This window comes from Haematobia irritans, chromosome 1 (genome assembly GCF_050003625.1).
Source record: "Haematobia irritans isolate KBUSLIRL chromosome 1, ASM5000362v1, whole genome shotgun sequence".
Classification (NCBI taxonomy): Eukaryota; Metazoa; Arthropoda; class Insecta; order Diptera; family Muscidae; genus Haematobia; species Haematobia irritans.
The window spans coordinates 194,666,611-194,691,280 of NC_134397.1; the positions used below are offsets into that span (position 1 = coordinate 194,666,611).

The 24,670-nt window shown below is 31.4% G+C and overlaps 2 protein-coding genes across 7 annotated transcripts in view; one reads left to right on the forward strand and one right to left on the reverse strand.

Moving 5' to 3' along the window:
- Positions 1-2,882: 2,882 nt before the first annotated feature.
- LOC142222340 (RUN and FYVE domain-containing protein 2) overlaps positions 2,883-24,670 on the forward strand; it is a 48,407-nt gene continuing 26,619 nt past the window's right edge. Inside the window, exons 1-2 of one of the 4 annotated variants that reach the window (XM_075292440.1) lie at positions 7,103-7,464; positions 7,659-8,631. In XM_075292440.1, coding sequence (XP_075148555.1) covers positions 7,869-8,631 — 763 coding nt within the window. In that variant the 5' untranslated portion in view covers positions 7,103-7,464; positions 7,659-7,868. Of the gene's footprint in view, positions 3,333-7,102; positions 7,465-7,658; positions 8,803-24,670 lie in introns of those variants that run through there. The other 3 variants (XM_075292438.1, XM_075292439.1, XM_075292441.1) reach the window with 3 other exon arrangements.
- LOC142222342 (uncharacterized) lies at positions 15,065-23,055 on the reverse strand. Of its 3 annotated transcripts, none has more exons than XM_075292443.1 (3): positions 22,139-23,055; positions 15,233-16,871; positions 15,065-15,170 (listed from the first exon to the last, which is right to left on the reverse strand). In XM_075292443.1, the coding sequence occupies exons 1-3, from the start codon at positions 22,949-22,951 to the stop codon at positions 15,166-15,168; spliced, it is 2,457 nt and encodes an 818-aa protein (XP_075148558.1). In that variant the 5' UTR covers positions 22,952-23,055; the 3' UTR covers positions 15,065-15,165. The 3 variants fall into 3 exon arrangements, with proteins under 3 accessions (XP_075148558.1, XP_075148557.1, XP_075148559.1); XM_075292442.1 differs by having other exon boundaries at positions 15,228-16,871; XM_075292444.1 differs by lacking the exon at positions 15,065-15,170 and having other exon boundaries at positions 15,324-15,492; positions 15,563-16,871.

The window sequence follows — 24,670 nt, forward strand, 5'->3', positions numbered from 1 at the left end:
AAATATAAACCCAAACCATGGTGGGACCCCGAGGCCTCAAGATTATTTCGAAGGCGCAATGCTCTTAGATTGAAATATCACCGATACAGAACTTATGAGAACTGTCAAGATTGGATTATGGCTGACAATGAATTGAAGAACTATATTGGAACTTTAAAGAAATCGAATTTTCAAGCCTTCCTCTCTGAAGTCTCTTCGGCTTGCTCTCCGAGGGAGGTTTGGGATAAAGTGAAGAACGTGCGGAAATTTGGTAAGGAAAAAAATATAAACAACATCTGGAATGAGGAACAGAAAGAGTGTTTTATCAATATGGTCACAGAATCTGCTCCCATTAACATCCCGCCGCCGCTCTCAACTGATTTTAAAAATAGAGACCCATTACCTCAATTCGGAGTATGTGATTTTGAATCGTTCATTAGATCAAGAAATCCCGGATCTGCAGCTGGTGCTGATAAGATAACTTATGAAATGATTATTAATTTAAAGGACTCAGACAGAATTGCGTTTTTCGAAATCCTGAAGAAGCTTTTCGAGGACGGTATTTTTCCTAATTCCTGGAGGAGAATTCTTTTAACGCCGGTCCCAAAGAGGAACAAAGATGCCACCATGATCGTAAACTTTAGACCGATATCGCTTCTGAGTGTACATGTCAAATTAATAGAAGGTGTGCTGAAAAATCTGATTAATGAACATATCAGATCATTTAACCTGCTCCCTGAACGCTCTTATGCCTTTAGACCTCATCATTCGACAGCCATGTGCATAAACGACCTTGTGAATTTTGTGGCCGACCTGAAGTCGAGGTCAATGCATGTAATGGGTATGTGTGTTGATGTGGAGAAAGCGTATGATTGCACAGATATAGAGGTTCTGAAGGATGTCATGGAAATTTTGGGCTTTAACAGTCACATTACTTGGTGGATCTATGAATTTTTTAGAGAAAGGATATTAATTTGCGGGACAAAGTCGAAAGAGACATTTGGTGGACTAGCTCAAGGGAGTGGGCTGAGTCCAATTCTTTTTAACTTATACACCATTTCACTTCATCATGTCAATTCGAGTCAATGTCGTTTATTTCAATATGCAGATGACTTTGTTTTGATCTGTTATGACAAGGATTTTAACAGTACCAAGACATTGCTTCAGTCTAAAATTATTGACTTTAAGGCAAGATGTAATGAAAAGAGTCTTAATTTCAACATGGCCAAGACAAGTGTGGTTCACTTTAACAGAAGACAACGAGATTTGAACATATGCGTTGAAAACACACTCCTGAATCAAGTACAGGAAATGAAATACCTAGGTGTGGTGATCTCGACAAATGGTTCGTCGAACGAACATGTGGACTTTACGATCAGGGAGATTGAAAAGAAATGCCGCTTCATGAATATTATCAATGGGTGTCGTTTTGGAGTGCATCCGATTAAGGCATTACTTTTTTATAAAGCATTTGTGAGGTCGAAAGCTGAATATGGAGCCTCGGCTCTTTCAAATATGTCTCAAGTTGCTTCTGGCAGAATTAAAAGTTGCCTTAATAATGTCCTGAGAAAGGCCCTGGGTCTCATACGCACAACACCTGTTTCAGTCATATATCATATGGCTGGTGAATTGCCTCCTGACAAGAGATTTGAATTGGCAACGGCAAAGGAACTAATAAAAGTTTTTGCGTTGAACCTTCCGGCAAAGGAGATAATGGCTGTTCGGGATCGTCCATTGAATTCTAGTTACTACAGAATCTATCATCAATTCCAGCATATTTTTGAAGACGTCGCACAGATCTCTGAATCAATCATTAAGCCAAGTAATATAAAGTTTGATGAGGACTTTTTCAAAGGAGCTGTCAAAAATAAGGCTGAAGCTAGCGTTGAACTGGTTAGGAGTCTGAGGTTGGAGAAGGAGGCGGATCTACAAGATAGAAAGTTTGATTTAATCTTCACGGATGGCTCAGTGCATGCTGAATATACGGGGGCTGCTTTCTACCACCAGGCTTCTGGTTTGGTTCAGGCCTTCTGTGTCACCAAAAGACTGTCTTCTATGTCGGCGGAGCTTGTTGCGTTATATAAAGCTCTTGAATTTGCTACAAACAACGGGCTGACAAATATTGCATTTTTAACGGATAGTCTAGCTGGAGTTCAAGCGCTTAAAAACAACGGAGGACTTAATTTTTTGGCACATCAATTTCTGGCTCTTGCAAATGAACACTGTGGAAGCATCGAAATACATTTCATTCCCGGGCACATGGGAATACCTCACAATGAGAAAGTGGATGAAGCAGCGAAAAAGGCATTTGAAGAGGGATGGCGTTTAGATTTGAAATGGCCCTTAGGTGATGCTATTCGTACAATAGAGGAAAAATTGTGGTTGAAATGGTCAACGGAATATATACAAGAGGCGTCAGTACGAAATTCCTGTTACTTCAGAATCTTTCCGACGGTGCGGAAGAAGCCGTGGTTCGGTAATGTGGCAGTGAATACTCTTCAGTGTAAAGCAATTAATAGAATACTGAGTGACAATGCATTCTGCAATTCTACACTTTATAAGGTGCGAGTAGCTGATTCTCCAGAGTGTGAGTCATGTGGTGGGGTGGAGACCCCATCCCATGTGATTTTTGAATGCCCTAGATTTTTCTTGGAAAGAACGCACTTCACCGAATTGGATGGTATATTTGATATTGAACAATTTGTTGACAAATTTGGTATAGAAGGTTTGAGCATTTTAGCGGATTTCTTGGAGAAGACTGGTCCATGCATTTAGTTTCATCACAGCATTGCGATGTCTATTAGTGTTGGCTTTGTGATTCCGGGCCAAATAAGTCTTCCAATAAGGGTGTTTTTTTTCATCGGCATTGGGAGCAACTTAAAAGGAAAAAAAAAAAAAAAAAAAAAGTATAATTAATTAGGTTTGCTTGCATATGGATATTTATTTTGTAATAAAATAAAAGCATAACGTTATAAATTCTCGTGTGTTATTTGTGCAGTGACTAAAAACATATTGGTCATTATACCATAAGCAAAGACGAAAAGTGACTTCCAACAGTAATATTGAAATATAGGTTTGTAGTATGTCCTCTGGAAAATCGTTGTTATTGCGCCAGGAAAGTGAAGATTCCTCGGCAAACATCTTGTCAAGTTCGCCTTCGATCTCTTCTTTAAATCGTCTACGCGATACCTTTCGCCGTACTGAAAGTTTATCATCTCAAATATCGGCAATGGTTTCAAACGCAGCCTCAGTAGCCTCAGGAGCCGTTCTTGGTACTAGCCAAAATCAGGCTTCTGAGGCATCGTCAGCATCAAATTCTCAAGTTTCAAGTCCTGTAAAGAAGCGGAAACCCGGTAAGTAATTTCCAGTTCATTTTCCTAATGTCCATAACGGCCTCTATTAGAAGGCGATTGTGATAAAGATTGGGGTCACATGAAACAAAAACTAAATATATGAAAATTTTGAAATAGAATAACGTATAAAAGAAACTTTAATTTGACATGTTTTTATTTAAAAAGATAATTTGTTTAAAATGGAGTTGGAGAGAAAATGAATAAGGTAATGGTGTATTATTACTTTTACCACCGTTGAATTTTGAATATGGGTTTTAGATTTGATTTTCAGATAAGGATTTTGATTTAAAATTTGCTTAAACAATTGTAGCAATAGCATTACAATAGAAAATAAGAAGAATACAGTATTCCAAACTGACATATTGTATTGATATATTTTCCAATTAGATTATCTATTGCTGACGTTTGGTCATATGAAAGGATTGTTGTTGTTATTGAGTCGCTCTTTCAAAATATTAAATCCTCCATACGGGATATTTCAAATCTGAGAAGAGGAATGCTCAACGTTGTATTATTTTAGTATAAAAACATTAGCTAGTTTGCTTTTTCTGATCATGGATTTCTAAATTTACGGGCCTTTTTTGTAATTTTTTCCGAAAGGGATTGATTATGGTATCGTTTACATGGATTAATAAATAAATAAAAAATAAAAGTACAGAAAATAAAGTGTTTTCAAGTTGAAATATGATAATAAAACAAGCAATTATTATGAGAAAAATATATTTAGTTTTTACTTAGTATGTAAGGTTGTAATTAAAAAAAATCCATTTGTATTCTTTTTAAAAAATTGTTCTACTTTTGATTTTTTTTTCGAAGGCCTTTGTTAAGCTCGTATATCAAATTTCAAGAAAACAGAAGACAAATTGCTAATTTGTATTGAATTTTGTATGAGATTTATTAGATTATAGACCAATGCAGAGCATTTTCCAATATTGCGGAATGGTTAAAGATTACTTTTTTTCTCGTGACTTTGGGGGTTTCTGGCCAGTGGAACAGTCTTCACCTTTTTCAGAGCACATGAGCATTTTGTGGATTATATAATTCTAGAGATTAAAAGATGCGTTCCTACTCTTCCAATCTAGTAGATTTGTGTCATTTTATCACCCGCTTTTGGGGGCACCTGGTAGTGGTTCTTCAAAAACCAAAGTACGGTCACGATGAAATTAAGTTTTGAATGTAGCCATCAAAGGAAGAGGGTCACTGAACTTTGAGGATGTTTGCCCACGTTACTGCATAACCTTATGTATCATTTGGATTTCAATGAAAATTGTGTTGTTTACATAACAATTTAATTCTCCAGACTATTCTCGATTGCATTGCATGATTTACCTTCCAATAACAAGAACCGAATCATCGACCTCTTTATCTTGCTCTTTTTCCATTTTTTCTTAGTGGTAGACATTTCCACTTCCACACGCGATAACATAAAAATACTACTCCTATCTGCTAGAAATTTCTTCAGTAGTCTTTTACGGGAATGTACTGTATGATACGATATTGGCTATGTACTCATTAAAATATGTCCTACAAACAGTCTCTTCTTGTCCAAGGACTGCAACCATTGGAGTAAGTTTATTTTCCGAAAAATCTGACAATATATAATAGCTCATATATTAGGCTCAAAGTCTAATAAAAGTAGATTTGAAATCCCTTTTTATACCCTGCGCCACACTGTGGAACAGGGTATTATAAGTTAGTGCATATGTTTGTAACACCCAGAAGGAGACGAGATAGACACATGGTGTCTTTGGCAATAATGCTCAGGGTGGGTCCCTGAATCGATATAACCATGTCCGTCTGTCCGTCCGTCTGTCTGTGAACACATTTTTGTGATCAAAGTCTAGGTCGCAATTTAAGTCCAATCGCCTTCAAATTTGGCACATGTTCCTAATTTGGGTCAGAATAGAACCCTATTGATTTTGGAAGAAATCGGTTCAGATTTAGATATAGCTCCCATATATATCTTTCGCCCGGTATGCACTAATATGGACCCAGCAGCCAGAGTTTTATACCGATTTGCTTGAAATTTTGTACAAACATAACACTTAGTCGTATGGTCAAGTGTACAAAATTTGATTGAAATCGGTTCAGATTTAGATATAGCTCCCATATATATATTTCGCCCGATATGGACTTATATGGCCCCAGAAGCCAGATTTTTGGCCGAATTTGGTTGAAATTTTGCACTAGGATTACAATTAGTAGTATAGTCAAGTGTGCAAAATTTTATTGAAATCGGTTCAGATTTAGATATAGCTCCCATATATATCTTTCGCCCGATATGGACTAATATGGTTCTAATAGCCAGAGTTTTGGCCCAATTTGGTTGAAATTTTGGACAGGGAGTAGAATTAGCATTGTAGCAATGCGTGCCAAATTTTTTTGAAATCGGTTCAGATTTAGATATAGCTCCCACACATATGTTTTTCTGATTTCGACAAAAATGGTAAAAATAATAACATTTTCCTTGTAAAACGCCACTGCTTAGTCGAAAAGTGACTCTAATTTTCCTAAACTTCTAATACATATATATCGAGCGATCCATCCATGAAAAACTATTATAGCCCCCCCCCATGAAAAACTATTATAGCCCCTTCACATTACACTCGAAATATACTAAAAGTGTCTTTGAAAAACATTTTTTTATAAGGCAAATGCCATTTGAAATCTAGTTAAAGTGGATTTTGGAATTGTGATGGGAATCGGGTATTGGTTGAAAAAATTTTAATGAAAAAAGTAGAGGTAAATTATTTTTTTTTAATTTCATATTTAAGAAGTCTGTAGCCATGGTTGTCATAACAACAACTAGAATTTCAAGTAATCATCTACCGTTTGAGCTAGACGATCTGGCATCTGAATTAATACATATTTTTCTTTTTGGTAAATTAGTAGAATTCTTGGCGTTTTAGTAGATATTCAAGATGCCCCCCAACGAGGTGTATATAAGTTACTCTTCGTTTTTCGAATTTCACTACCTTCAATATAAGAAAGGTATAATTCCATTTCCATTTGTATTTATTCAATAATATCACCAATATTCATATCGAATAAATAACAACGTGCAGACAAATGGCCTTTCAGGACGCTACAGAATTATCGAAAATTTAAATCAATTTCTTCAGAAATCATAAGATTGGGATAAAAATTATTTCTCCACACTAACCACTAATATTTTATGGAAATTTCCGAAATTTTATTTTGCTTTTAACTTGGTAAATTTTTGGTAGAATTTTCTTAAAAATTTGTTTTGTACTCGTGTGACAACCGTGATCTGAAGCCCTTTTGTTTCAATATAATGGCAAAAAACATGTAGAAATTAAAATGAACACTTAAACCTGAAAACGCACCGAATATTTGGTTATTATTCAACATCACTTGCAATTCCAAATTAGAGAGTCAAACTTTCAAATTAAAGAGGCCAATAGCTTACAAATGTTTAAAAGAAATCATCGATTAGTTGTTAATGCAGATTCCCTATTTTTTTTTACCAAATCTACGGAGAAACTCACCACCGTCACAATAAACAACCACCACATTTCAATTCATAAATGTTTTGTTTTAAAACAGCTGGTCAAGAGAGAATATGTATGTAAGTTGCCGCCGCACATCACACAATTGCCTACCCAAACAAAGTATATTTGCGAAACACTGTTTATGGCTTAAAGTCTCAGAGGATTTATATATACGCCCTCTCACTACATGTCATTTTCGGCAGCAACACCATGCAACCATGAATGACTTAATGGAGAAAAATCAATATACACACGACAAAAAATTTTAAATCGACAACTCACCACCAAAAGAGAAAAAAAGGAAACGACAAAACAACTTAAGGAATAAAATTGAGTACATCAAGTATTCAGTAGTGGTTACATATTGGTGAAATAAACAAGGCAAATGCAAAAAAAAACTCATTATTTAATCCAGAGAAAAAGCAAAAAACTAGTTGAAATCATAAAGGAAAAAAAACGATAAAAACGTATACTATTTATGTTAGTTTTTCTGAGTTTATCGATTTTGTGTTAATAAGTTCAGTTATTAGTCGCTGAAAAGAAGAAAAAAAAAAAAGGATATTTAAGCCTAAAAGTATACTACAGAAAACGGAAAAATTACTGCAAAGTAAACGGAAAAGGTAAAACTGCTCAGGCAAACGAACGAGCGAGAATCAAGTTATATGCGAACATTTCATTAAAAGTTAAATGTTCACAAATGGCAAATGTAAAATTTTCTTCACACATATGTGTGTGCGTATATGGTGGCTATTGAAAATGACATCAATTTTTATTTCCTATTTTTTTAACTCTCCTCTCCTCTTTTTGCCATTAGGAAGTTTCTCAAAAGTACCTAAAAATATACTATATGTGAAAGTAAGAGCAAGAGAACAAATCCCATTGCGTTTTTGCTGAAAGTTTCATCTTATAATTGCGTTGTAATCCATAAGGCAAAGGGAATTTTGCAATATTTCATCCATCATAAGGAACGAATTACAATATTGGACAAGCAGTTAAAACACAAGAACAAGAAAAATCTGTGAATATGCGTGCGTTGATTGAGGATACGAAAAAGCTGAGTGTGAATAATAATAATAATAACAACAATAATACTAGTAGCAATATTGGTGTTGTTAAGTCCTCGACCTCAGCTCCAAGTAGTAGATTAACAAGAACCTCTAGCGCTACATCTGATTCAAAGGCAGCTATCAGCAAACAGACAACTAAACAACAGCAGCAGCAGACACAGCAAAAACAAAAGCCACCTCAAACGAGTGCAGCAAATAAAACATCATTCACAAATAAGACAATGCAACAACAACAATCGAAGACAACGACGACGACGAACTCTACCACCAATTCAAAATTAGGCAATTGTCCTCCAACGGCAGGAGTAAAACTACGTGCAAAACAACAACCGACGAAACAAGTGCAGAAATCGGAAAATCATAATAATAATTCGTCTGGCGCCCCAACAGCCAACACTTCGAATACATCATCTACAACTATTGCCTTGCCTAAGGCCTCTCATGCCAACACCAGTAATACCAGTGATGAGATTTCTGGTGGGGTTCAAGACACAATTTATTTATGCAATTTTCGGGTCTCTGTCGACGGTGAATGGCTATGTTTAAAAGAATTACAGGACATTGATAGCACTCCAGCTCCGGTCAGTGCATCATCGGGAGCTCTTAATAGTGGCAGCGGCATGGGCAATCAACGTCATTCACAAAAGAATAAACGCTATTCGGCTGGTGATCGTCATTCATATGGTGGTGGTGGTGGCGGAGGACCTTTCGAAGATAATGGTATATTTGCTTTACACAATTTTATTGCTGGTCGACGTTTATTTGTTGATGAACAAGAGCACGCTTTTAGAACAAATATGCTTACGGCACCACATGCACGTGAAAGTGGTTTTGTTGGTGTTTTTGGTGGCGGTGGTGGCAACGGCTCCTCCAATGAATGGTCAAATCTTTGTAGGTTGCTTTTTATAATATTTTCTATTTGAGCAAAACATTTTTCTTACTATAATCTGTATTTTGTTTTAATTCTGTTATTTAGTTTTGTGGTATTAATTTTTTGTTTGTTATTTTAAAGTTTTTGTTTTACAAATGCCTAAATATTTTTTAGAGTGGTTACACGTTAACTTCATTGATTGATTTTTGTATTTTTATGGCAATTATTAACTATTGTTATAAATAGTGATGAATATTCACATCATTACTGAGAGTATAAAACAGGCCGTCAAAAAACAGGAGACTTTAGAGTTTATACCTTGAGGTTTAATAAGGATTATAATCCTATGACATTTTTCTAGTGTTTTTTATTAAACTTAATTTTCTTTTAATAGATCTAAAATTTTGTAGTTTACAAAACTAGTCGAAAAATCGTGTACGCAAAAAACTAAATGGTTTATCATAGTAAAAATTCACTTTTTTCGAAATTTGAAGAGATAGGAAAGACAAATTTAGCACTTTGAAAGTTGATGTTCTAAGATTAATATTAGTCTACCTTTGCAACCCAGTAAACACTTGGTAGGTAGATTAAAATGCTTACTAGAGTTTTTCCCGGGAATTTGCTATTTTTCGCTCCCGCTTTCCCGGGAATTTTTCTTTACAATATTTTATATATAATAGGGGACATACGGCATTGAAATCTAGTTAAAGAGGTTTTTTGAAGTATAATATGAATGACTATGGTACCAAGTAGTAGTAGTAATTGTAATTAACTTGTGAGAAATTTCTTTCATTTCCAAACAGTTTTTAATGTTACAAAAAATACCACTATATTAATAGTGTTCTTCCGAAAACTATACCGGAAGAGACTGTTTTACCATTATAAAAATTTTTTGTATTACAAAATATTTCGTATTTGAGTATGATTTATGGCTGATGTAAGCTGTCCAGACAGCGCCTTATAACCGTAGCTTTAGGCGATTTCTAATTTATTCAAATGTCTAAATGTATGGCACGTTAAAGCAGGTATTCCTTTGACCGGGATACCGGGAAATTCGAAAAAATCCCTCTTTCTGGGAATGGAAAAGTCTCTAATGCTTACTAATAGCATTCGAGTTGCAATATCGTATCGCCAGACACCAGATCTCGGTTAGCATACATAAAATTTTCTTGAGAACTACCAGGTAGCCAATATATTTATTGTTTATTTCACGCAAACTATATTGTTTGCTCTTATCTCGTCCATGCTTATAATTTACATCTTGGTAATGTCCATAGGACATGTCACTGCGAAAGTAACCTAGATTTCCATATAATAGTGGGTTGATTTTGAACTAAATTACCTAAAAACAAAACTTGGGTAAGTAGTTGAGGTGAAAAACTAATTATCAAGAACATTTGTGCCGAATCCTCAGCATTACCGCAAGATGGAAAATAATGACTTACAATCACCTGATATTTTCGGCTACCACATATCAAATTTTCATGAGTACTACCATGTAGCCAATAAAATAATGGTGATTTTCGTTTGATAATTATTACTTACGAAATTTGTAATAACAAAACTCCATAATTGTTTGGTAATGAAAGGTTTTGCTTGGTACCTCCAAGATTATTTGGTGATGATAGTTTTGATTATTTTTTTTGTTGTTGTGAAAATTCGCAAATTTGAAATAGCTCCCTATATATGTATCACCCGATATGCACACATACGACCATGTAGCCTTTATTTATCTATTAATCTTCCAATTTGGCAATAGATAAAACATTGTAAATTTTGCACTTAAAAATGCAAAAATATGTACATATATGTTGTATCTATCGCACTATTAAACAAGTAAGGAAAGTCTAAAGTCGGGCGGGGCCGACTATATTATACCCTGCACCACTTTGTAGATCTAAATTTTCGATATCATATCACATCCGTCATATGTGTTGGGGGCTATATATAAAGATTTGTCCCAAATACATACATTTAAGTATCACTCGATCTGGACAGAATTTGATAGACTTCTACAAAATCTATAGACTAAAAATTAAAGTCGGCTAATGCACTAGGTTGAAACACAATGTTAGTAAAAAAGTATGGGAAACACTTAAATTTGAAGCAATTATAAGGAAACTTCGCAAAAGTTTATTTATGATTTATCGCTCGATATATATGTATTAGAAGTTTAGGAAAATTAGAGTTATTTTTTAAAAATTTTTCGGCTAAGCAGTGGCGATTTTACAAGGAAAATGTTGGTATTTTGACCATTTTTGTCGAAATCAGAAAAACATATATATAGGAGCTATATCTAAATCTGAACCTATTTCAACCAAATTTGGCATGCATAGCTACAATGCTATTTCTACTCCATGTGCAAAATTTCAACTAAATCGGAGTTAAAAATTGGCTTCTGTGGTCATATGAGTGTAAATCGGGCGAAAGCTATATATGGGAGCTATATCTAAATCTGAACCGATTTCAACCAAATTTGGCACGCATAGCTACAATGCTAATTCTACTCCCTGTGCAAAATTTCAATTAAATCGGAGTAAAAGATTGGCCATTGTGGTCATATGAGTATAAATCGGGCGAACGACATATATGGGAGCTATATCTAAATCTGAGCCGATTTCAATAAAATTTGGCACACTTGACTATAGTACTAATTGTTCTTCTTGTGCAAAATTGTAAGCAAATTAGGGTAAAACTCTGTCTTCTGGGGCCATGTAAGTTCATATCGGGCGAAATATATAAAAATGTGTTCACGGACAGACGGGCATGGCTATATCGACTCAGGAGCCCACCCTGAGCATTTCTGCCAAAGATACCATGTGTCTATCTCGTCTCCTTCTGGGTGTTGCAAACATATGCACTAACGTATAATACCCTGTTCCACAGTGTGGCGCAGGGTATAAAAAATCATGTTACCATCATTGGTAGTGCCGCATATCTACATCTTATCTCCCATAAGGTAAATCTATTGTTTTAATGTTGGCCAAACCCTTATGTTTTAATACGCTCAAATTTGATGACGTGCCATCTGACTTTCGTATTTTTATACCCTTCACCATAGGAAGGGGGTATATTAACTTTGTCATTCCGTTTGTAACACATCGAAATATTGCTCTAAGACCCCATAAAGTATATATATTCTGGGTCGTGGTGAAATTCTGAGTCGATCTAACCATGTCCGTCCGTCTGTTGAAATCACGCTAACTTCCGAACGAAACAAGCTCTCGACTTCAAACTTGGCACAAGTAGTTGTTATTCATGTAGGTCGGATGGTATTGCAAATGGGCCATATCGGCCATAGCCCCCATATAAACGGACCCCAAGATTTGGCTTCCGGAGCCTATAAGAATAGCACATTTCATCCGATCCGGCTGAAATTTGGTACATGGTGTAAGTATATGGTCTCTAACAACCATGCAAAAATTGGTCCATATCGGTCCATAATTATATATAGGCCCCATATAAACCGATCCCCAGATTTGACCACCGGAGCCTCTTAGGGGAGCAAAATTCATCCGATCCGGTTGAAATTTGGTACGTGGTGTTAGTACATGGTCCCTAACAACCATGCAAAAATTGGTTTGGGGGGGGGCTATATATAATTATATATAGCCCCATATAAACCGATCCCAAGATTTGGTTTGCGGATCCTCTAAGAGAAGCAAATTTCATCCGATCCGGTTGAAATTTGGTACATGCTGTTAGTATATGGTATCTAACAACCGTGCAAAAGTTGGTCCACATCGGTTCACAATTATATATATCCCCATATAAACCGATCCCCAGATTTGACCTCCGGAGCCTCATGGATGAACAAAATTCATCCGATTCGGTTGAAAATTGGTACGTGGTGTTAGTATATGATCTCTAACAACCATGCAGGATCTGGTCCATATCGGTCCATAATTATATATAGCCCCCATATAAACCGATCCCCAGATTTGAACTCCGGAGCCCCTTGGAAGAGCAAAATTCAACCGATCCGGTTGAAATTTGGTACGTGGTGTTAGTATATGGTATCTAACAACCATGCAAAAATTGGTCTATACAGGTCTTAATTATATATAACCCCCATTTAAACCGATCAGATTTGACTTCCGGTTGAAATTTGGTACGTGGTGAAATTTGGTACATTGGGCTATGTACTAGCTAGCCGCTAACAACCATGCCAAAATTGGTCCGTATCGGTCTATAGTTATATATAGCCGATCCCCAAAAATAATCTACCAAAGTTTTATTTCTATAGAAAATTTTGTCAAAATTTTATTACTATAGAAAATTTTGTCAAAATTGTGTTACTATGCAAAATTTTACCAACATGTTATTTCTATAGAATATTTTGTCAAAAATTTACCTCAACCCAAGTAATTCGATTGACAATGACAGCCTTTAGTACAAGTTTCTATGCAATCCATGGTGGAGGGTACATAAGATTCGGCCTGGCCGAACTTACGTATATACTTGTTTTTATTCTGAATCTCTAGTCAGAGGATGAAAAATCGAGTTTTCTATTCTAATAAAATTTGTAATACCCCAGGAAAAACTGGGTAAGTAGTTTGAATGAAAAACTGCTTACCAGGAGAATTTGTGTCATACCCTCAAAAATATCATAAGCTTGAGAATAATGCCTTACCAGCATCATTCTCTACTTATATCCCGTCTGAACTTACAATTTAGCTCTTGGTAATGTTGCAGAAAAGTACTTTTCCATGCCAATGCGAAAGTAAAAAACATATTCATTTAATAGTAATTGGTTACCAAATTTTGAACTAGTTTAGCATCACGAATATTAGGGCGTTTTCGTTTCGCAAAAAATATGTTGCCTTGGTGTTACACTACTTTTTCCCTCATTGTATTTTAGCCAAAATGATTGTGTCTTTCCAATTAGAGGTGTGCACGTGAGTAATACTTTACTCACGCACTCTCACGACAGAAAAATCATACTCACGCTCACTCACGCACGATATTTTTTGGTAGGACTCACGCTCACGCACACTCACGAAAAGAAAATGTGTATTCACGCACACTCACGCACGAAAACGTCGTGACTCACAAAAAATACAGTGACTCACGAAAAATATCGTGACTCACGAATAATTTTATAATTAATTTAGCTTACCGAAGTGTCTGAAAACATGAGCATTATTAAAACCGAGTGTTATTAAACTCTTAACATCTCAGGTGTCACTAGAATTGTAATTGAATTTAACTCTTAAGCGTTTTATGTTGGTGAGCAGGAATATTGTCGTGAGTGTAATTCGTTACTCACACACACTCACGAAGATATTATTTTCGTGACTCACGCTCACGCACGACATTTTGGGTTGTTAATCACGCTCACGCACACTCACGCTGTTGTCATGAGCGTGACTCACGACTCACGCACGAATCACGCAAATTTTCGTGAGTCACGACAATTTCGTGTCACGTGCACACCTCTATTTCCAATGTTATTGTTAATTCATAATATTGTGAGGGACACCGGATCCGAAATCTATGACAGTGTCCTTCATATTTTGCAATCAATTTGGAGAATGTTGCACAATTTTTCCCAATCGAAATCGCCATTAGATAATGAGAGGTTTTGCTGGAACAACAATTCGGGCACATACATTTTATATATTAGCCATAGGGTTTATTAATAAATAGAATATATATCGAGCAAAAAATGGAGAACTATTTCAGCAGGATTGTAAGGGAGAGAGGCAGTACCAACTGCTTACAAATCAACCGAAACAGCGCTGGGCGATGTCCCGATTTATAGCAGTTTCTACAATGCGCTGATATAATTGCTCATTTCAATAGCAATATTGCGTAGAACTGATATATAATTTTGAGTTTCCTATTTTATAGCATTGTTGGTATGAAGGAAAACAGCACTACCTTTCATGCATCTATACTGCATGAATTGGTTGCAATAACGTAAACGAATGACAATAACTAGTTTGATTACTCGTTTACGTTATAGCCACTGATACATGCATTGTGGATGCACTGTCTACTTTATTGTATACCAAAAAGCGCAAGTAAACTCTTACTGCTGAAGAATTTTTGGGTGGGTATGAAAAATTCGCTCATAGAGTAAAATCTTTTGTATCACATAATGTAAAATAAATACATATAGATTATTTGGCGGAAATATCTTTTAAAAGATTTATTAAATAAATAACATTAAAATTATATAAACTTATAAAAATAAATTAAATTTTAATACAACAATAGGTCAATACTTTTATCTAAAATAAATCTCAATATAGATTCGACAGATATTGATCGAATACAAAAAATAGTTGGTTATAATATGATCACAAATAACAATCAAATCTAACGAAATTTTAGCATAAACTTATTATGTGGATGAAAATATTGTTTCCCAACTGGATTTACTCTGAAAAGAAAGATATGAAATAAACCAAGTTCAAGATTATACCATATTAAATAATACATTACTCTTGGTATTGTCTCTTGAGTCATTTTTCGTCTTTGCATTTTGGGATAAACCATTTGGCCTTTTATCTACAACTGATGACTTGCGTAAGGGTTTTTCATCAATCTTTACCGTTTTTGTAGAATGTTTTATTTCCTTAGGATATTCAATTTCTGATGAATCAGCATCCAGTGATGTCGTTTCAATTATTGCCGGGCCTGATTGTTTTTTCGGAAAACATCCACTGGCACAAGTTAGCGACGATGTTGACGAGGATGCAATGCTGCGTGGAGTAGAATTATTGTTTTGTCCATAGTTAGCTTTGGACCGATACATAGATTTGGAATTATTACCATGAATAACCGATTTAGATTGAGGAATTAGAAATTCAGTTTCTTCTTCATCATCGATTGTAGTATGTTTCTTACTGCCTCCATACTCCCGAAGACGGATATGTTTGTTTTTCGTATTTTTCCTTTTCAATTTAAGGCAACATACAATAAGACATAATAATATAATCGCAAGAGATATAACTATGATTGTTATATTAATAGTAGTTAATTCGAAATATCGATATAGTGGATGTTTCGGGGTTTCGTTCTGATTTTGAGTGATATCATCTTGTTGTTGGGTATTTTGGGCATTTGTTTCCAGTTTTTCATCTTTTTGTTTATTTTCACTTTCTATATCTTTTGTTTTTGCTTCTTCATTTTTCATTTGCCCACTTGTATTTTCCAAATATTCCGGATAATATTCATGATTGTAATTCCCAATATAAGCATTGGGCCATAAATTCTGATGACCAAGGTAGTGATGGTAATTTTGAAGACCCCTCGAAACTAGGTTCGCTTCCCCATTATTGGTTTCTTTATAGCCAATACTTTGATAATCATCATAATCTTCATAATCACTTTGTCTAGGGAATTTTCGAAATTTTCTAAGAGTTTCTATAATTTGTAGAATACCTCCCAAACCTGGATAGAATATATTATCGGATAAATGTTTTTGGATATTCTGTAAAAGCCATTCTTTCAATTGTCGATTATAGCAAACATCTGACATTTTCTTGTATTGGTAGCATTTGCGAACAGTTTCATAAAACCTTAGCAGTATAAAAGCAGAATCTGGTGATTTCAAATCATATATTCTTTTGCGTTTAAACGGTAGCCATATATTGCCCAAATCACCATTTTCATTTTCTGATTCCAATTTGGGTAAAGGTATATGAATTTTACCAGGTTCATTGCGATCGTTGTTCATATTTAGATTAAAACAGGGATTTGTGTAACCATCATATCCATTGTTTTCTGCACCTTTAAGAGGTTGTATTTGTATCATCTTTAACTGATTAAATATATCTTCGGAAGGTTCCTTCCAACCATTTCCATTTGTATTAAGAACATATTTACATTGTTCATAGAGTCTCATAACACTTTGAACAGCATCTAGACTTGCTATACCAGCATAATAAGAATATTTTGCTATTGGTACTAAATAGTAGTTTAAATAACTTCCCAATGTATCAAAGAAAATTTGTTCGCTTAGGTTTTTGGATAATTTAGTTGTTGTTATTAATCGATGGCAATTTTTAAAATAGTCCAATAGCAACATTATAAATTGATCGTTCAATAAACATTGAGGTAAATCCTTGGGTATGAGAATCTGAAATGTATAGTTTTTTCTTTAAGGTTTATTCCAATTAAGTAGAAGGAAAAGAGGCGATATTGGAGAAAACTTAATCAGGATAAAATTGTAAGGCGTTCAAGCGACATTCGTTTGTCTCTACGATGTTCTGATATTTTGTACAGATTTTTTTTTTGTCTGCAGGCAAATCAACTTCGATGATAAATGTTGGTTCATTCTCTGCTATAGTCCTAATAAATTGTCCTTCCAAATTGTCTGTTATAGAACTTAAAAAGCATCCGTCCTATAACAGAGATAAAAACTGAATGGAATCAATTATCCATAGTTGAAAAACTAAAATTTTCCATGAATGTTTCATGTGAAAGTAGAATAAAGCATGGGGCTACTGAATTTAGTATTCTGTAAGAATATATCTCTAGTTAACCCAACTTCAGAAACACATGGAAGACGAAATTCACTTGTATATTTATTTTCGTTGTGCTAAGCTATTCGTTTGTGATAGATCATAATTTCTGACAACACGCTTTATGAACTTTAGATGATTTTTGAAGTCACCTTGTTGTGATCTTTAAAATCGACTAACATATTTTCTTGGGCTAAATTCTTGAGCTAAATTACTCATTACAATAGTTCAAAATAACTATTAAATGGAAATTTTGTTAACTTTTGCAAGAGCAGTTTTCTAAGAGGAAAGTACTTCTCTGCAGTATTACCAAGAATTAAATTGTAATCATGACCGAAATATGAACAAACTATTTAGTTTGCGAGAAATAAAAAAATGGATTCGCTAAATGGTAATACTCGTGAAATTCGGACATATGGTAACCGAAACCGTCTGCTCAGGGTAAGTCGTTATTCCCAAGCATACGGTATTGCTGGGGCTATGGCATAAATTCTCTTGGTAAACAGTTTTGCACTTCAACTACACTCAGAGAAGGAATATGATCACCTCAAACATGTTTTAAGAGCAAAATGTTATTTTTGGGTGGTGACCATGTAACATGATTTTCGCAACCATGTTATTTTCTCGGAAATCATGTATCTGATTTCGGCAAGCAGGTTATATTTGACGAGAAAATAACATTTTAGTGGCAAACATGTTACATGGTTACCATACAAAAATAACATTTTGCTCTTGAAACATGTTTGAGGTGATCATATTCCTTCTCTGCGTGTACTTAGCCATGGTTTGCTGGGTATCTCCATCCACACATACATGCCGATTTTACTTTTGGAGCATCAATCAGTCGTCAATTCTATCCCAATTGCTTGAAATTTGAAATCGTAGACTCAATTCTTTTTTATTTATCGTTTTATATGATTCAACGATTTTACTTCAGCATTTGTAGTAGAGGTGTACGCGTGACACGTGTGAATCACGTGATTCATGACTGAAATTCAAACTAAATCTCGTGAATGTGAGTGAATGGTACTATTAAAATTTTATCGTGCGTAAGCATGAATGAAAATCACATTTTGTTCATGAACATGCGTGAGTAAACATCTTCAAAATCATGCTCAAGAAAATATCGCATTTACGATAAAATTCACGTTCATGATCATGATCAATATTTGCTTTTTGGCTGAAGGTTCCGTCGTGAGTTATTGAACTGTTCCTTAGTCGGAAATAAAATTTTGGCAAAATTTTCTATAGAAATAAAATTTTGACAAAATTTTCTATAGAAATAATAGAAATAATAATAAAATTTTGACAAAAATTGTCTATAGAAATAAAATTTTGACAAAATTTTCTATAGCAATAACATTTTGACAAAATTTTCCATAGAAAAAAAATTTTGACATTTTCTTTAGAAATGAAGTATTGACGAAATATTCTATAGAAATAAAATTTTGACAAAATATTCTATAGAAATAAAATTTTTACAAAATTTTCTATGGAAATAAAATTTTGACAAAATTTTCTATGGAAATAAAATTTTGACGAAATTTTCTATAGAAATAAAATTTTGACAAAATTTTCTTTAGAAATTAAGTATTGACAAAATATTCTATAGAAATAAAATTTTGACAAAATTTTCTATACAAATAAAATTTTGACAAAATTTTCTATAGAAATAAAATTTTGACAAAATTTTCTATAGAAATAAAATTTTGACAAAATTTTCTATAGAAATAAAATTTTGAAAAAAATTTCTATAGAAATAAAATTTTAACAAAATTTTCTATAAAAATAAAATTTTGACAAAAATTTTCTATAAAAATAAAATTTTGACAAACTTTTCCAAAGAAATAAAATGTTGACAAAACTTTCTATAGAAATAAAATTTTGACAAAATTTTTTATAGAAATAAAATTTTGACAAAATTTTCTATAGAAATAAAATATTATTAAATAAAATGTTGACAAAATTTTCTATAGAAATAAAATTTTTGACAAAAATTTTCTATAGAAATAAAATTTTGACAAAAATTTTCTATAGAAATAAAATTTTGACAAAATTTTCTATAAAAATAAAATTTTCACCAAATTTTCTATGGAAATAAAATTTTAACAAAATTTTCTATAGAATAAAATTTTGACAAAATTTCCGATAGAACTAAAATTTTGACAAAATTTCCGATAGAAATAAAATTTTGACAAATTTTTTATAGAAATAAAATTTTGACAAAATTTTCTATAGAAATAAAATTTCGACAAAATTTTCTATGGAAATAAAATTTCGACAAAATTTTCTATAGAAATAAAATTTTGACAAAATTTTTTATGGAAATAAAGTTTTGACAACATTTTCTATAGAAATAAAATTTTGACAAAATTTTCTATAAAAATAAAATTTTGACAAAATTTTCTATAGAAATAAAATTTTGACAAAATTTTCTATAGAAATAAAATTTTTACAAAATTTTCTATAGAAATAAAATTTTGAAAAAAAATGTTCTATAGGAAGAAAAATTTGACAAAATTTTCTATAGAAATAAAATTTTGACAAAATTTTCTATAGAAATAAAATTTTGACAACATTTTCTGTAGAAATAAAATTTTGACAAAATTTTCTATAGAAATAAAATTTTGACAAAATTTTCTATAAAAATAAAATTTTGACAAAATTTTCTATAAAAATAAAATTTTGAAAAAAATTTCTATAGAAATAAAATTTGGCAAAATTTTCTATAGAAATAAAATTTTGACTTTCTATAGAAATAAAATTTTGACTTTCTATAGAAATAAAATTTTGACAAAATTTTCTATAGAAATAAAATTTTGACAATATTTTCTATAGAAATAAAATTTTGATAAAATTTTTTATGGAAATAAAATTTTGAAAAAATTTTCTATAGAAATAAAATTTTGATAAAATTTTCTATACAAATAAAATTTTGACAAAATTTTCTATAGAAATAAAATTTTGACAAACATTTGCTATAGAAATAAAATTTTGACAAAATTTTCTATAGAAATAAAATTTTGAAAAAAATTTCTATAGAAATAAAATTTTAACAAAATTTTCTATAAAAATAAAATTTTGACAAAAATTTTCTATAAAAATAAAATTTTGACAAACTTTTCCAAAGAAATAAAATTTTGACAAAATTTTTTATAGAAATAACATTTTGACAAAATTTTTTATAGAAATAAAATTTTGACAAAATTTTCTATAGAAATAAAATATTATTAAATAAAATGTTGACAAAATTTTCTATAGAAATAAAATTTTGACAAAAATTTTCTATAGAAATAAAATTTTGACAAAAATTTTCTATAGAAATAAAATTTTGACAAAATTTTCTATAAAAATAAAATTTTGACAAAATTTTCTATAAAAATAAAATTTTGACCAAATTTTCTATGGAAATAAAATTTTGACAAAATTTTCTATAGAATAAAATTTTGACAAAATTTTCTATAGAACTAAAATTTTGACAAAATTTCCGATAGAAATAAAATTTTGAAAAATTTTTTATAGAAATAAAATTTTGACAAAATTTTCTATAGAAATAAAATTTCGACAAAATTTTCTATGGAAATAAAATTTCGACAAAATTTTCTATAGAAATAAAATTTTGACAAAATTTTTTATGGAAATAAAGTTTTGACAACATTTTCTATAGAAATAAAATTTTGACAAAATTTTCTATAGAAATAAAATTTTGAGAAAAAATGTTCTATAGGAAGAAAAATTTGACAAAATTTTCTATAGAAATAAAATTTTGACAAAATTTTCTATAGAAATAAAATTTTGACAACATTTTCTGTAGAAATAAAATTTTGACAAAATTTTCTATAGAAATAAAATTTTGACAAAATTTTCTATAAAAATAAAATTTTGAAAAAAATTTCTATAGAAATAAAATTTGGCAAAATTTTCTATAGAAATAAAATTTTGACTTTCTATAGAAATAAAATTTTGACAAAATTTTCTATAGAAATAAAATTGTGACAAAATTTTCTATAGAAATAAAATTTTGATAAAATTTTTTATGGAAATAAAATTTTGAAAAAATTTTCTATAGAAATAAAATGTTGATAAAATTTTCTATAGAAATAAAATTTCGACAAAATATTCTATGGAAATAAAATTTTGACAAACATTTGCTATAGAAATATAATTTTGACAAAATTTTTATAGAAATAAAATTTTGACAACAATTTTCTATAGAAATAAAATTTTGACAAAATTTTCTATACATTTAATTTCTTAAAAAATTTTTGTTTTCGTGTTATTTCATACCATCAAAGTCCAGTGTGAGTAAGTTCTCCCTTTTATTAGAAGTAGTAAAATTCCCTGTTGGTACAAGCTAAAATCGTTAATACATTTAAAATTCGACACATCTCCAATTCAATGGATATTTATAACCCAAAAAATTGTATATATAATAAAATTGTCTAATAGGAAGAGAATCATTTTTTCATACTACTCATAATAAAATTTGGTCAAAAACCTCAACAAACCTAAATAAAAAAAAAAAAATATTTTTTTTTTAAATTTGGTAGATTTGTGGTAAAATTTTCTTTAAATTTTGATAGCTTGTTTTTGGCTCGAGAGACAACTGTGATTTCAAATCCACTTTTAGTAGATTGCGAGCCTAATGTTAATGGACTATAATAAATATTTATAGGCAGGAATACATTTTTCGCTATTAATGTACTGCGAAAAGGCTTTTAGAAAAATATCAATTATATTATATATTATATTTGCTCAGTTTGAATCTAATCCTGATTGGTAATATAATATACAAGCGAAATAGCAATTTTCAAATAGCATTCTAACGTATATCAAAAAATGCATTAACTAATATAAAATGTATAGCTTTAATTTGATGTACCTCAAAATCTCTTCGAAGTATTAGGGTTTGTACATCTTCCAGCGTAAAGCATTCTTTTGGGGATATTCCAAACAAGTTTGTCCCCAGAAAGTTTGGAATCGGAGAGTACTTTAATGAACATTGGTGGCTATTTGTAATCCCATTATTCGGATTGTCTTCATTTGGAAAATTTTCATTGTTTGTATGATCGTAGTTATTAACCGGGAGTTCTTGACCAAAATTAGTATCAAACCCATTCCGGTTTTGATCAAAATCATCATTTCGGCTTTTATAATCTCTGCTAACTGTATTCTTTTCTTTGTTTGTTCCAAGGTAATTATGAAAATTCTTCATACCTTCTCGGTTCACAGAGGGATTATAATATTTGTAAACATTTGATTGGGAACCTTCATGAATGGAATGAATATTTTTATTTTGAGCGAAATTTGGATTTCCACCATCATTGCTTTCGTCAACAGCAAAATATCTAGAAAATTTTCCAGGACTCTTGTTATTTCTCATAATCGGAGTTATATCGTAAAATTTTTGTTCATGTTCGTCCATGTTCTTTTTTGCCACTGATTTCTTTGGACTTTGCACATCATAGTTAAAATTTCTTAAATCATATTTATCAATGTTCGCTTCATTTTTATTTGCTTTGTGAGAAAATTTATCTGTACGTTCGTTGCCAAAACGCGCATCGCTTTCTGATGTCCTATGATCCTTATAATTTTGATCTTCTATCATTCTAACGTTCCATTCATATTTCTCAGCAATGCAAAAAGGTACAATAATAATTGCTACAAATGCAAATATCAATATCAATTTTAACATTTTTCTCCTTATTTGTTTTTTTTTTTTTTAAATTTTCAAAATTTGTATATATGTATATGTATTTTCTTTATTATTATTTTTTTGTTAAGACTTTTTTCATTTTAATTTGCAATGAAGGGAGTGATTTTCAAATGAATGAATTCATCAATATGTCATATGTATAATAGTTGTAAGGATTGCCATAAATTGTGGAAAACGAGACGAATATATATAAAAAAAAACTTTTGATAAAAAACATTAGGAATTATTTTACAGCGTTTTTTTAGGGAATATTTTACAAATGAGGCAATGCATTATAAATTTATAGATATACCCTCATATGCAAAAACGTTAAAGAAAACTTGAAGCCTACTTTTACCATATCAATTCCTTCGATAAACTGTCAATAAATTATTCTACATATGGGCAATAGAATTTTTGGGTCATACATTTCAACATCGATAACCAAACGATTTCTGAACTCTGTAAAAATGGCTTTCGGACTGTACCATTTTTGTGTTATGGCGGTTGGTCAACTATCGACGATAAAACGTTAATGACATGGTACCGTAAGGGAATAATGTGTTACCGTTTTAGTATAGATTACGAAATTTGTAACATAAAATGCTACGGAAACGGTATCAACCGATCTTAATACCTCTTAATGAATATGGAACCAGGGTGGGGAATAAAATTGTGTTCACCTTGTCCATATTTGTTTTTATTGTCGAATATTTGATTTTTATAGAAAATTTCTTCGAAATTTGGTTTTTATATGAGAAATTTCGTCGAAATTTGAGTTTTAAAGAAAATTTCGTACAAATTTGTATCTGATAGAAAATTTCGTCTGAATCTATAGACAATTTTTTATAAAAAAAACTCGTCGAAATTGAATTTTTATAGGAAATTTCTCGGAAATTTGAATTTATAGAAAATTTCGTCAAAGAAAATCTCGTCGAAATTGGATTTGAAAATTTCATCGAAATTTGATCTTTATAAATAATTTCGTCGAAATTTGATTTTTAAAGAAATTTTCGTCGAAATATGCCGTTTATTGAAAATTTCTTCTAAATTAGATTTTTTATACCAAATTTTATTTTTGTAGAAAATTTCGCCGAAATTTGACTTTTATAGACAATTTTGTCGAAATTGAATTTTTATAGAATTTGAAATTGAATTTCATAGAAATTGTACTTATATAAAATATTTCGTTAAACTTGAATTTTTTGGTGAAATTCGTCGCAATTTGATTTTTATAGAAAATTTTGTCAAAATTTTACTTTTACAGAAAATTTGGTCGAAATTGAGTTTCTATAGAAAAAATTCGTAAAAATTTAATTTTTTAAAAAATTCGTGGCAATTTGATTTTTATAGAAAATTTCGTCAAAATTTGACTTTTATAGAAAATTTTGTCCAAATGTGATTTTTATAGGGGAAATTTCTTCTAAATGTGATTAATAAGAAAGTTGTTTCAAAAATTTCATTTTTATAAATTATTTCGTCGAAATTGGATTTTTTTAGAACAAAATTGAATTTTTATAGAATTTGAAATTGAATTTCATAGAAATTTAATTTCTATCGAAAAATTCGTCAAAATTGAATTTATTGAAAAATTCGTGGCAATTAGATTTTTATAGAAAATTTGGTCAAAATTTGCCTTTTATAGAAAATGTTGTCCAAATGTGATTTTTATAGGAGAAATTTCTTTTAAATGTGATTACTACGAAAATTTTTTCAAAA

Excerpts from the sequence above, each read along its gene's own strand:
- LOC142222342 (XM_075292442.1), bottom strand. The coding sequence starts at position 22,951 with ATGTTAAAATTGATATTGATATTTGCATTTGTAGCAATTATTATTGTA. Across the intron at positions 16,872-22,138 it reads TACTTCGAAGAGATTTTGAG|ATTCTCATACCCAAGGATTT; the intron begins GTACATCAAATT and ends TATACATTTCAG. Across the intron at positions 15,171-15,227 it reads GAGACAATACCAAGAGTAAT|AGTAAATCCAGTTGGGAAAC; the intron begins GTATTATTTAAT and ends CTTTCTTTTCAG.